At 34.5% G+C, this 14,544-nt stretch overlaps 1 protein-coding gene across 1 annotated transcript; it reads left to right on the top strand.

Annotated features, from left to right (window-relative positions):
- The first annotated feature begins 4,613 nt into the window (after positions 1–4,613).
- LOC121979405 (zinc finger MYM-type protein 1-like) lies at positions 4,614–6,508 on the top strand. Its single transcript, XM_042531397.1, has 2 exons — positions 4,614–5,211; positions 5,295–6,508. Exons 1-2 carry the CDS (start codon positions 4,614–4,616, stop codon positions 6,506–6,508), a joined length of 1,812 nt encoding a protein of 603 aa, XP_042387331.1.
- The last annotated feature ends 8,036 nt before the right edge of the window (positions 6,509–14,544 follow it).

Genomic DNA, 14,544 nt, shown 5'->3' with positions numbered 1-14,544 from the left:
ACGTGTAAGATAATTTAGATAAATAAGTTTCATAAAACTTATTTTTTTTAACTAACAAGTAGAATAATGATATGAATACCTATTTATTCTGTGAATAGATAATTGTAAATTAATTTATTACAACAACATGTCTTAGAGATGAGATCATCTGTTAACAAAAAAAAAAAAAAAAAAAAAAAAAACCTCTGTTCATTCAAACTTCTTTTGAAATTTTTTCAAAGTTTATGTTATGTCAATAATATTTTATCTTTAGGGTTTAAAAGTTAAATTATAATATTAAGTACATAAAAATTTTAAAATTGAAATTTTGTTTTTGGATGGGTACGAAGTACGATCCTTTAAGGTATCATGCGAAAAAAAATCATTTAAAATTTTTTTATGTATTTAATATTATAATTCAATCCTTAAATTTTACGAACAATATTTTATTGACACAATTGAAAACTTAAAGAATTTTTTTTAAAAAAAAAAAATTGAATGAGACACTAGGACAAGAGATTTTGTTAGGACAAGAGGATTTCATCTCTAAGTCGATGAAGTTAGTTATATGAATTTTTTTATACCATTAGACTTGGCATGCTTGCGACATGAGGTTGCAAGGTTGAACCGCAGGGTTGTTGGGGCGTAAATCCCCAGACCCTGTGCAACTCACCCCACCACCATTTGCCCTCTCAGCTGCGGCCGTGATTTACCTCCCTCGTGATGACCTAGAGTCAGGTGCGGCGGGGGCACTGGGAGCGAGCAATTTCACCTTTTGGTACATTTATACTTAAATAAATTTTATCATATTTTATTGTTAATAACTAAGTCTTTTTTTTATTTTTCTCTTCCTCGTTTGATGTGTATGTTTTCATAGTTTTCACATCGCCTAATTTGATTATTTATTAGTCGTCTAAATATATATTTGTACCATCTTAAATATGTTTTTTTTAGAATTTTCCCTCAATAGATGTATGTTTTGATACTATTTTTCTAATGCTCTCATTTTATATTCTATCCATCCGTCCATACATTTACCATAACATCTTTATTTTTATCTTTATCACTCATATCTTTTATCCATGTGTAAGTTCATATAATATAGTAAGCCTAATTATGATTTTATAATTTTTTTTAAGTTTTATAAATATTTTACAATCACACATTGCTGGTAATTGTAAGTTCCTTTTAAAAATTTATTTTAAAAATCTTTTAAAAACTAGTTTAAAATCATTTTAAAAATCTTTAAAAAATTCTTTTCTAAAAATCTTTTAAATATTTTAAAAATTAGTTTAACGTTCTTTTAAAATATTATTTAAAACTTACTTAATTAAAACTTAAAAATTTAATTAAAACCTATTTTTAAAAACTATTTTTTAAAAATCTTTTAAATGTTTTAAAAATTAGTTTAACGTTCTTTTAAAATATTATTTAAAACTTACTCACTTAATTAAAACTTAAAAATTTAATTAAAACTTATATTAAAACATTAATTAAATCAAACTTAAAATAAAATAAGACCTAAAACACCAATTAAACTTACATTAATTTAAAATAAAAAAAAGTTAAACTTAAAGTTTACTTAAAACTTAAATCTTAATTAAACAATTAATTAAATCAATTAAAATTTAATTAATTTAAATTTAAAACGTAATTAAACAATTATTAAGTAAACAATTAAAACTTAATTAAATTAAACTCAAAGCATTGATGTAACTTAACTAAATTCAACTAATTGAATATAAACTTAATTGTAATAATCTAATATTAATTGATAATTTAAAATAACCTTGAAAACTTAATTTAATTAACACCTTAATTTAATTAACACCTTAACTTAATTGAACCTAATTATAATTTTAACTTTTCTAACTTAATTTAACCTAATTATAATTTTAACTTTACTCTAACGGATTTTAAATTAAATTTACTAAACTTCAAATTTTAACTAAAACTTAATTTAATCTTAATTTTATAAATTAAAATATTTAGCTTAATTTAACCTGTCGTTGGATCTAGATAAAATTATAACTTATTCAAACTTACAATCTAACTAACTCTAAAATTAGTTAATCTTAATTTTAACTTAACTTTAATTAATAATTTAAATTAAGTTAAATCAAGTAAATTAAAATTAAATTAAAACTAATACTTTCATTTATTAATTAACTCAAATAATTAATCTAAAATTTAAGTTAAGTAATCAATAAATTATTGATAATGATTAACTATTATTAAGTTGGCAACAAATTATTTCATTTAGCTTGACATTTAATTTAATTAATTTAATCCTAGATTAATCTTTAAGGGATAACTAATTAATAATTAATGGTTAATCAAACTTAATGGGCGAATAGAAAATCGAGTTTTCAAAATAATATGTATTTTTTGAAAATTAATATTCTCAATGCTAATTTTCCTAAATACTTAGGCAGAACTTCTTATAACTAATAAAGATAATAAAAAATGATTAACCAGGCTAGGTCCTGGGTGACCGGCCTGGCCTCACGAAAATTTTCTACCGATCACCAGGATAAATCGGGAAGTGCTCACAGCGGGCAGCCCAGGAGCCCAACATCCTTTAGTTACGTGCCCCATTTGGAAGAAAAATTCCTACAAATTTACCATAACTAGAGCTCCAGCCGCAAGTGTCTGGGTGACAACCTGAATGCCCTGCAGCTGCATCATAACCCCGAGGCCAACAAAGATAACCAAAAGATTCTAGGGTAAAGGGGAGGGCATGATTTGAAATTATGTTATACAAATTAATTAATTTGCCCAAACTATAATATGAATTAAGGGGAGTGTCAACTTAAGGGAGCAAAAGAATTAAAAAAATATTTTCACTTTGTTATCAAAATATTTTGAAAATATTTTTAAAACTAATTTGTTGAATTTATTTAAAAATGTTTTGCAAAAATTTTAGAAAATTATTTTGAAAAAAGTATATCTTTGAAAAATTACCTTATTTTTTTTTAAAAAAAAAATACTTCAAATATGGCTTTCAAAAACTTACTCTTCTATCTAGTTTGAAAATTGATTAAAATTATTTTTTCAAAAATATTTTTAAAAATGATTTTGACAATATTTGAAAAAAAAAAATCTTTGAAAAATCATTGTTTTAAAATTACTTATTTATAAAAATGCACTTAAAAATACTTACTTTTCCAAAAGCACGTTGAAAAATATTTGATCCTGTCTGAAAGTCGATGAGATGGAAAGTTAGGAATGTGACACTCCTGCTGACCGTCTGTAGACTCCGCTCACACCTGCAATACAGATTACGTCAATGCTGAGCCAGGGAAGGGGCCCTCGGCGTTGGCCCTCCGACGCTCAAGTCAATCACCGGCGACAGTGGCGGAGCTTACACGGGCCCAGTGTGGGCAGTTGCCCACACTGGGCCCGGACAAAAAAAAAATATTATTAGTCTTTTTTTTACCCTAAGTCAACCACTCAACCCTAATTAAATTAATCGTTCTCTAACCTTGCGACGAACGACTTCTCCCGTCTCCACGCCAAACCTGCAGAGGCCATAGCCAGAGGCTCAGAGGAACACCGAACACGAATTGGGAGAAAAGTATCGTGTGCGACGACGCCGTCGGCTACACGCCGGCAAGCTGCGGCAACCTCACAAACGCCTCCCGAAATACCCATCTTCAATAATCAATAGTCAGTCTTTCCTCGCCGCCCGGCGGCCGCCACCTCCTTTTCGACTTTATCTTCCTTCGCACTCCATAGCAATCTAAGAAGCCCAAGGACCCAAGGTAACCCTTAAGGCCTTAACCCTAAATGCTTTTTTTCATGTTCTAAACAAAAAACGGCGAACTGGCGAAGCACTTCTAAGTTCTAACTTCTGTTTCCACTTTCCACAACTCATATTAAATAATTTTCAATAAAAAGTTATCTATATATTATTTTGTTTTCTACTATATGTTGATAATGCTTACAAAATTAAAAACTACAGCCACTAATGTGATAGTTAACTATGAGAGAATTTTTTTTTTCTTTTGTAATAATTATTCATATACAAGGCTGTGCACGGGTAAAAAAGTATGGATAAATATTAAATCTCTGCTATGTTAATTAAACATATAATTTTAGAATTTTAGAATTTTGTTTAAGTTTGGATTGTTAATTCATTTTTTATTTATTTAGATTAGGAAATCACTATGTCTACAATGCATAGATTTTTTAAAAGAAAAGCTCCAGAACCGGAAGAACAAAATATTGGAAATATTACAGTTGGAGAATTTGATTTTTCACAACTACCAGCAGATCCTGGACTAAGGATTCCCATTTGTTCTTATAATGCTAACATTAGGGATCAAGTTCAAAGGATATATTTGCAAAAAGGCCCATGTCAACCTTCAGGTTATGAATTCCCAAAACGAAAATTTGGAGTAAGCCAATTTAGACGGTTCAATCCTTCATGGTTTAAGGAATTTGCCGATTGGTTGGAATATAGTATAAAAAAAGATGCAGCGTATTGTTTGTATTATTATCTTTTCAAGACAACTAAGGGAAAATAAGCAGGAGGAGAGGCTTTTGTTAGCAAAGGATTCACAAATTGGAAGGGTAAAGATAGATTAAATATTCATGTTGGCCAACATGATAGTGAACATCATAAAGCTCGAATGAATTGTGAAGCTTTGATGAATCAAGATGAACACATCCAATCAATTTTGCACAAACAGTCAAAGCAAATGCGAAGTGATTATCGTATCCATCTCACTGCTTCGATTGATTGTATTAGAGTTCTGTTGCGACAAGGGAATTCATTTCGGGGTCATGATGAGACTGAAGGTTCTCTTAATCCGGGTAACTTTCTTATCCAACTGGAGTTTTTAGGTGCTCATAATAAAGAGATTAATGATGTGATATTGAAAAATGCTCCTAAAAATTGCAAGTTAACATCACCGGATATTCAGAAGGATATAGTAAGGGCTTGTGCAACTGAAACAATTAATGTTATTATCAAAGATATTGGTAATTCATTATTCTCTATTTTAGTTGATGAATCTCGTGATGTGTTAATGAAGGAGCAAATGTCAGTTGTTTTGCGCTATGTGGATAGTAGTGGGCATATAAATGAGCGTTTTATTGGAATTGAACATGTTACTAATACTATAGCACTCTCACTTAAAGCTGCTATTGATAAGATGTTCACTAAATATAATTTGAGCATATCTAATGTGAGAGGACAAGGTTTTGATGGAGCAAGTAATATGCAAGGTAAATTTAATGGTCTAAAAGCACTCATTTTAAAGGAGAACCCACATTTTACATACATTGTTTTGTCCATCAGTTTCAACTAGCTCTTATAGCTGTGGCCAAGAAAAATCTTCCAATTTCTAATTTCTTTCGTATTGTTGGTGATGTGGTAAATGTTGTTGGATCATCCTTCAAACGTTCTGATCTTCTTAAGGAGAAACATTCAGATTTTATTGTTAAGGCACTACAGAGAGGTGAAATTTCAAGTAGTCGAGGGCTTAATCAAGAAACTACCCTTCAACGTGCTGGGGATACACGTTGGGGGTCACATTACAATTCTTTGAACAGTTTGATTTCTATGTTCTCTGCTGTCAGTGATGTGCTTGAAATGATTTCAGAAGATGATTCCAGTTCTCCTGATAAAAAAACTGAGGCATTTAATTTATTGGAGTCAATACTTTCATTTGATTTTGTATTCAATTTACACTTGATGAAACATGCCTTAGGGATTTCGAGTGAATTGTCGACAGCATTACAAAAGAAAGATCAGGATATTGTAAATGCAATGGATTTGGTACAAGTATGCAAACACCGACTCCAAAATATGAGAGAAGATGGTTGGGATTCATTTTTAGAAAAGGTTCACTATTTTTGTCAACAACATTACATTGATTATCTCAAAATGGATGATATGTTCACACGTTGGGCACCACGTGGTCGTCCCCATCGTAATCCACCAGAAGTGACAAATTTACATCACTATCGAGTTGATTTATTTTATGGTGTTATTGATATGCAACTTCAAGAATTAAATGATCGTTTCTCAAAGGCAAGTACAGAGTTACTTCTTTGTGTAGCTTGTTTGTGTCCACAAAACTCTTTTATAGCTTTTGACAAGAAAAAATTGTTGCAACTGGCTAAGTTTTATCCACAAGATTTCTCAAGATTTGATATTCTCGTACTTGATGATCAACTTGAAACTTATATATGTGATATGCATTCTAACAAAACATTTCAAGGATTGAAAGACCTCGGCGATCTTTCAGAGAAGTTAGTTATGTCAAATAAAAGTATGGTGTATCCATTGGTTTTTAAGCTTTTGACATTAGCATTAATTTTACCAGTTGCGACTGCGTCTGTAGAGAGAGTGTTTTCTGCCATGAGAATTGTGAAAGATAGGTTGCGCAATCGAATGAGTGACGATTGGATGAATGATAGTCTTATTGTCTATGTAGAGAAAGATATATTTCTAACGGTTGATAATGAAGCTATTATACAAAAGTTTCAAAATATGAAGACTCGAAAAGAACAATTGTAAGGTAATTATGTGTGATGTTTGATTTCATATTGTATGCTTTGTTAACAAAAGAATTAGCTTCTTGACTTAAACTCTTTACAACTCTCCTTTGAAATGAATTTATTCTTTAAAAAATCATGTAGTTTTACTAATGCTGAATATGTCATGTTATCACTCATAAGTATAATTTTTAGCTTTCCATTTTGAATTTTCATGGCAAGTGCTAATTTGTCTTATTCATTTGCAGCTATATTTCTATACATATTTCATCAATGTCGATGATGTTGGCTTGATGTTTGAAAATTATGAACAACTTTTGAGTGCATCTTATAACCAAGAATCCTTTGAAGATGGTGGAATAGATAGTTTTTTTGATATTAGGAAGGATAATCCGGTTGGACAAGCTCAACGGGTACCCGGAATCCTCAGGGCGCCCCGACCAAGACTATAAATATAGTCTTGGTCCAGAAGCTTTTCAACAATCAGAACTCAAGCAATTCTTTCAACACTTGTGTACTTCGTCTGTAGTTTAGCTTCTTTTTGTGCGCTTCATCGTTGTACGAGGCTTCTCCGCCTGAAGGAGTTTTTAGTGCGATCATCTTCCTTGGATTAACAACCTCCCCGGTTGCAACCAAGTCAATCCCGGTGTGCCTCGTCTTTTCTGATTTACTTTCTGTTTAGCTAATTTATGCAAGTGTTAGTTTAAGAGTTCGAGAAGGGTTATAGTTTTATTTTTGCAGGCTATTCAACCCCCCTTTTAGCCGGCCGCAACGGTCCAACAAGTGGTATCAGAGCCGAGGCGCTTCAGGAGAACTAACCGCCGATCGAAGCAAAGATAATGGCCGGACCAAGCATCTACCCACCAACATTCAAGGGGGAGTTCGCTTTTTGGAAGCGATGAATGCAAGTTTACTTTAAAACTGATTTTAATATGTTATTAATAATGGAATTTGGTTATGAAGCTCCAAAGGATGCAAAAGGAGAAGAACTTGAGAAGCATCAATGGACTGACAAGCAGCACGACGAATTCATGACAAATGGTAAGGCCGAGTCCAGTCTTTTAAGCATACTACCTACAAAGGATCTCGACAGAATCGAAAAATACAAAAGTACAAAAGAATTTTGGGAAAAGTTCTTGAAGCTCTACGAAGAACCACTTGAAGTCGAATCCAACTCCTCGATCGACACCGAACCACCGTCAGAAGAATCCAAGACGGAGGAAATTGTTGGAACAACACTCACCACCGAGTATCTACTAGAGGACACAATCAGCTCTTCCTCAAAAAGCATCGATGAAGGGGGAGCAACGTTGGGAGAAAGAAGCTCAGCAGGGGGAGAATTAACAGTCGAAAAGGTAAGTCAGGTATGACCTTCACCTCCTGACCAACTGTTTAATTCGATCGATATATTAACGAAACATTTCTATGAATTAGAAATTCAAAATAAAACAAAGAATATTGAAATAAAAGAAATTCCAACAATAGCTTGTCAATTAAAGGATTTAGACAAGCTAAAAATAGAAAATAACATGTTAAAGGAACAAATGCAGATTATATAATTTTTTGTATGCTCAATATTTTTTGCTTCAAATTTGAAAAATTATGATTTGAGAAATTATGATAAACTAAAGTGGAAATTTAAATATCACAATGTAAAATTTAGAGAATTTGATCTAAATTAAAACTTTAGACTTAGCGCTTTCAGTGAGAAAATTAAACAGTGAGTTTCTTTCTGAGGTTTTGTCTAAGAAAGTGGTTGTTGCTCCAATAATCAAGAAGGCCTAGTGCCTCGCCATGACCTGGAAGCTAAAATATTGAAATAAAATATTTAATTAGCTTTCTGATAAAGCATTAAAGTTGAAATTTAATAATACTTTAAAAAGTCTATTAAACATTTTTTAAAATTTTCAAAAATATTTTTTCACTTAGAATTTTCTTTTGTAAAACTTTTACTTGGAAAAATAAGTTAAAAAGTTCTTCTGAAATAAAAAATTTCTGCTTAAATTTTTACTTAAATTTATTTTTTATTTTTGTAAAATTTCCTAAGTCAGAATTTCTTTAAAAAATTTTACTTAGAGTTTTTCCTTAGAAAATTTTCTTACCTAAAGCTTTTAGAAATTGTTTAACTTAGAATATTTTTGCTGAATATATTACAAATTCTCTAACTTAAAATTTATTTAACTTAGAATTCTTGTTAAGAAAGTTAGAAATTTCTTTTAACCCTTAGATTTTTTCGGAACCCCTTTTTTTATGTGATCAAAGGGGGAGAAGAAAAAGTATAAGTGTAGGGGGAGTTAGACTAAAATTTAAATTTTCTATCCTTTTACACTTAATTGCAAAATTAATTAGTTTATTATTATGTCTATTTTTACCCTATCTTAACTTAAGTTGCTCACATCAAAAAGGGGGAGATTGTTGGAACCCCAAGGTTGTTTTGGTGTGATCAACAAGTTAAGTTAGGTCATGTGTGTTTTTAACCTTGTGTCTAAGTGTACAGGAACATAGGAGCACAGGTAGTCGAGCGGAAGACACAGCTAGCGAGAAGGAAGCGTGCGGTGGTTCTGAGGGACGAAAAGCCGGAGCTGAAGACTGCTCGAGGAGCAAGAGACGCAGCTAGCGAGAAGGTTGGCACGGGGTGCGACCGAGGGATGAAGACTACAGATGATAACGTTGGCAGACGAGAAGGAAGCACGCGACGATTCTGAGGGACGAGAAGCCAAGCGAAAGCCTACTCAAGAAGACCGGAAGTTGGGTTCGGATGAGCCCTATTCCGGATGACGGAGATCACCCAAGCGAGCGGAAGACTCGGTCTGAGGCGAACGGAGCCGAAGCAGAATACCCGGGCTGGAAAAGTCAATGGGGTTGACTTTTCCCTCCGGGGCGCTCGGAGCTGTCCGGGGTTGACTTTTTCACTGGATCGAGTTTTGACTCGATCTAAATGTTGGGGAATAAAGTTTATCCCCCCAGGGCGCTTGGAACCCTCTGGGCACCCCAACCAAGGCTATAAATATAGTCTTGGTCCATAAGCTTTTCAACAATCAGAACTCAAGCAATTCTTTCAACACTTGTGTACTTCGTCTGTAGTTTAGCTTCTTTTTGTGCACTTCATCGTTGTACGAGGCTTCTCTGCCTGAAGGATTTTTTAGTGTGATCATCTTTCTTGGATTAACAACCTCCCTAGTTGTAACCAAGTCAATCCCGGTGTGCCTTATCTTTTTCTAATTTACTTTCTGTTTAGCTAATTTATGCAAATGTTAGTTTAAGAGTTCCAGAAGAGTTATAGTTTTATTTTTGCAGGCTATTCAACCCCCCTTCTAGCCGGTCGCAATGGTCCAACACCATCAAGTTCCGAGGAGGCGGCATGTCTTGCAATGCTTTAACTTTGCTTGGATTGGCTTCAATGCCTCGCTCGGTTACGATGTAACCCAGGAAGTGACCACTCTTCGTGCCGAATAGACACTTGTTCAGGTTCAGCTTTATTCCATACATCCTCGACATTCGACAGGTCTCCTTGATATATGTGCACAAGTCAGCAGCTTAGAGGGATTTTATTAATATGTCGTCAACGTATACCTCCATATTACAGTCGATCTACCGACAAAACACCTTATTCATTAGCCTCTGGTAAGTGGCTCTGGTGTTCTTGAGTCCGAATGACATGATGTTGTAGCCGTATGTTCCGTCGGCCGTAATGAAGTTGACCTTCTCTCGGTCTTCGCGGGCGAGCGGCACTTGGTGATACCCTTGGTATATGTCAAGCATGCAGATCAACTCACAGTCCACCGTTGAGTCCACCATCTGGTCTATCCTGGGTAATGAATAGAAGTCTTTTGGGTACGCCTTGTTCAAATTACGAAAGTCGATGCAGACCCATCATTTATTGCCTGGCTTGGAGACTAACACGACATTGGTTAGTCAGCTCGGGAATTGAACTTCCTTAATATGGCCAGCCTCCAACAATGTCTTTATCTCCGCCCAGATGATTAAATTCTGCTCCGCGCTGAAGTCCCTCTTATTGGATCGTAGAGTCGATAGTGTTGGTTGCTACTCGGAAAACCCAATGGCTCCACTGTACAAAAATTTTGTACGTGATCTAAACCTTTCCTAGCTACCATGTGTTCTTTTAAGTTAAACTTGTATCTCCTGCGAAACTTAACACGTTTGATTCCAAGTTTAACTTATATGTTCCTTTAGGTTTAGATTTGGATCTCCTGCGGAACTTAACACGTTTGATCCAAATCACCTAGGTTATAAATTCAATTAAATATTAGTTTTCAAAATTGGCTTCCAGTACTGCATGGCGAGGCACTTGGCCTTCTTGGATATGGGAGCAACCACTACCGACGAGACAAAGCCTTTTAAGGAAAGTTAATATTTAATTTCCTTGTATAACTCTAGGTTAACCAAAAGGAATAATCAAATCACAAGGAAAAAAGAAAAAGAACACAACATCGAAATTAAATTCGAAAAACAAGAATCGAATGCCTCTTGTATTTGGTATTTATACAAATAAAAATTAACTAGTATGATGCGGAAATTAAATACTAGTTGTACCTCTTCCTTGTATGCTAAAAACCTCGAGATCTTCTGCCGTATCCCTCGCCTCCTCTTGGACGTCGTGTGGGCGACGATCCTCCAAGACGAACACCACCCGGAGAGCTTCTCCTCCTTCTCTAGAATTCGGCCACCACCACCACAAAGGAGCAAAAGAGAGCAAAGGGAAGAGAGGGAGAGGGGTCGGCCACTTGATGATCTCCAACAACACAATATCAATTGTTATCTTGTTCAATGCCTCCCCTTCCCCCCTTTTTATATTAGTTTCCCAACGAAAAATTATGGAAAGAGTTTTATAAAAAATTAGACTCATTCCTATTTCCCTTTTTTTTTTTCTTTTTCTTTCCTTTTAGTTAATCAATCCTAGATTGATTTATTAATTAAACAACTATTTGTTGATGTTTAATTATTTGACCAGCCCCTTGCTTGGGCACCAAGCAAGGTGGCCGGCCACTTATTAAAAGGGAAAGAAAGAAAATTTTTTTTATAAAATTTTAAAAGAAGAAAACTTCTAATAAAATTTTTACAAACTCTCTCTTTTTTTCTAATGTGGATATTAAAAAGAAAGTTTTAAAATTTAAAACCAAGTTTTAAAATTTAAAACATCTCTGATAATATTTCTTTTTAAAAGAAAGCTTTATAAATTTTACAACTCTCTTTTAAAACCTTGTGGTTTAATTTAAATTAGGAAAATTTTATAAATTTTTTAAAATCTCTCTTTTTATAAATTGTAAATATCTGAGGGAATTTAAAAATTCAAAAACAACCTTTCTAATTTAAATATTGCAGCCGACCCCCTTGCCCAAGGCAAGGGCCGGCCATTTCTAGAGAATATGTGGTCGGCCATTGCTTGGTCACCAAGCAATGAACCGACCCCTTCTTGGACACCAAGATAGGCTTTTCTTTGGATGGACTTGAGGCATTATTGAGGCTACAACAGGGACCTAGAGGAGAAATTGGTTTTGACCTTCCGATGAGCTTGAGTATCCCGTGCTCGCCCCGAACACACAACTCAAGTTTATCGATAATAACTCATTCCACTAGAGAGTTATTACCGCACTACCGCACCAATTCCAAATTACATTATGGGCTCCTTCTTATCATGAGTGTGTTAGTCTCCCTGTGTTTAAGATTACGAATGTCCACTAATTAAGTGAGTTACTGACAACTCATTTAATTAATATCTAGCTCCAAGAGTAGTACCACTCAACTTTATTGTCATGTTGGACTAGGTCCACCTGCAGGGTTTAACATGACCATCCTTATGAGCTCCTCTTGGGGACATTCTCAACTTAGATAACTAGGACACAGATTCCTTCTATAATCAACAACACATACTATAAGTAATATCATTTCCCAACTTATCGGGCATATTGATTTATCGAGCTAAACCTCACCCTTTGATAAGTCAAAGAAATAAATATTAAATATACATGCTTGTTATTATATTAGGATTAAGAGCACACACTTCCATAATAACTAAGGTCTAGTTCTTTTACTAAGTCAGTACAAAAAGAACTTACCTAAATGATCCTACTCAATACACTTAAAGTGTATCAGTGTAATTTATTAGTCAAGATAAACTAATACTTAATTACACTATGTCTATTCTGATGGTTCGTTCCTTTCCATCTTAGTCGTGAGCAACTGTTTATAATTTATAGAGAACCGACAACATGATCTTCTAAGCGTGACTCCACACTCCATGTTATCTACTATATAAATTAATTGAACAATTACATTTAACAAATAAATGTAAACATTTGACCAATGTGAATCTTTATTTCAAAATAAATGTGTACAAAAGCTAAATTTTTAAGTATACACTCCAACAATCTCCCACTTATACTAAAAGTCTAAGCTGCCATATCTATTGCCATATATCTGATTCTCATCCCCTCCACATGCCGATCAAAAGCTTTCGCCGGAAGGGCCTTAGTGAAAGGATCTGCTAGGTTATCTGCTGATGCTATCTTGGCAACGACAACTTCTCCTCGCTTGACGATGTCTCGTATCAGGTGGTACTTGCGCTCTATATGTTTACTTGCCTTATGGGATCGTGGTTCTTTTGAGTTTGTAACTGCACCGCTATTATCACAATAAATTATGATGATTTTGGGCAAACCAAAAATCACATCTAAGTCCATTAGAAAGTTTATGAGTCATACTGCTTCTTTAGCCGCCTCAGAGGCTGCTACATACTCAGCTTCTATGGTTGAGTTCGAAACACATTTCTGCTTAACACTCCTCAATGCAATGGCTCCACCTCCTAAAGTAAACACATAGCCTGATGTAGACTTACTGTTGTCCCTATCTGATTGGAAATCTGAATCCGTGTAACCCACAGGGAGCAAATCGTCTGCTTGGTAAACTAGCATCTAATCTCTAGTCCTTCTCAGGTACTTTAATATATACTTTACCGCAGTCCAATGTCCTTGTCCAGGGTTACTATGATATCTGCTAACCATGCCCACAGCAAAACAGAGATCAGGTCTCGTACATAGCATTGCATACATTAGGCTTCCTACAGCCGAAGCATAAGGAACTGCTTTCATGTCCTCTATCTCCTTTGATGTCTTCGGAGACATCTCTTTAGATAGAGCTACTCCATGCCTAAAAGGTAAGAAACCTTTCTTGGAATCCTGTATGCTAAAATGAGCAAGGATTGTATCTATATATGAAGCTTGGGACAGACACAATATTATTTTCTTGCGATCTCTTATAACTTTGATCCCAAGGATGTGTGCACATTCTCCTAAGTCCTTCATATCAAATCGTTTGGACAACCATACCCTTACGTCCGATAATACCTTGACATTGTTGCCAATTAACAAAATATCATCTACGTATAGTACAAGAAATACCACCACGTTTCCGTTACACTTCTTGTATACACAAGACTCATCCGGACACTGAATAAATCCATATGACTGGATTACTTCATTAAACCGGATGTTCCAAGACCTTGAAGCTTGCTTCAGTCCATAAATGGACCGATTGAGCTTGCACACTAGATGCTCTTTGCCTTTTTCAATGAACCCTTCTGGTTGCTTCATATGGATGTTCTCTTCAAGACTTCCATTAAGGAAAGCTGTCTTGACATCCATTTGCCAAATCTCATAATCCATATGAGCAGCAATGGATAAGAGTATCCGGATAGACTTAAGCATAGCTACCGGTGAAAAGGTCTCCTCATAATCGATTCCCTCTTTCTGAGTGTACCCTTTCGCAACAAGCCTAGCTTTGAAGGTTTCCACCTTCCTGTCTGTCCCTCTTTTCCTTTTGTAGATCCACTTGCATCCAACGGCTTTTATACCATCAGGTGGTTCTACAAGCTCCCAGACCTTATTAGAGTACATAGACTCTATTTCAGAATTCATTGCCTTTTGCCAAGATGCTGCATCTATATCTTGGAGTGCTTTGTCATATGTTCGGGGATTAGGTTCATGTTTACCCGGGATCAAGTCTGAAGACTCTCCCAAAAACATGAATCTATCAGGCTGC

Source organism: Zingiber officinale, chromosome 5A, assembly GCF_018446385.1.
Source record: "Zingiber officinale cultivar Zhangliang chromosome 5A, Zo_v1.1, whole genome shotgun sequence".
NCBI lineage: Eukaryota > Viridiplantae > Streptophyta > Magnoliopsida > Zingiberales > Zingiberaceae > Zingiber > Zingiber officinale.
This window is presented reverse-complemented; position numbering and strand designations above follow the sequence as displayed.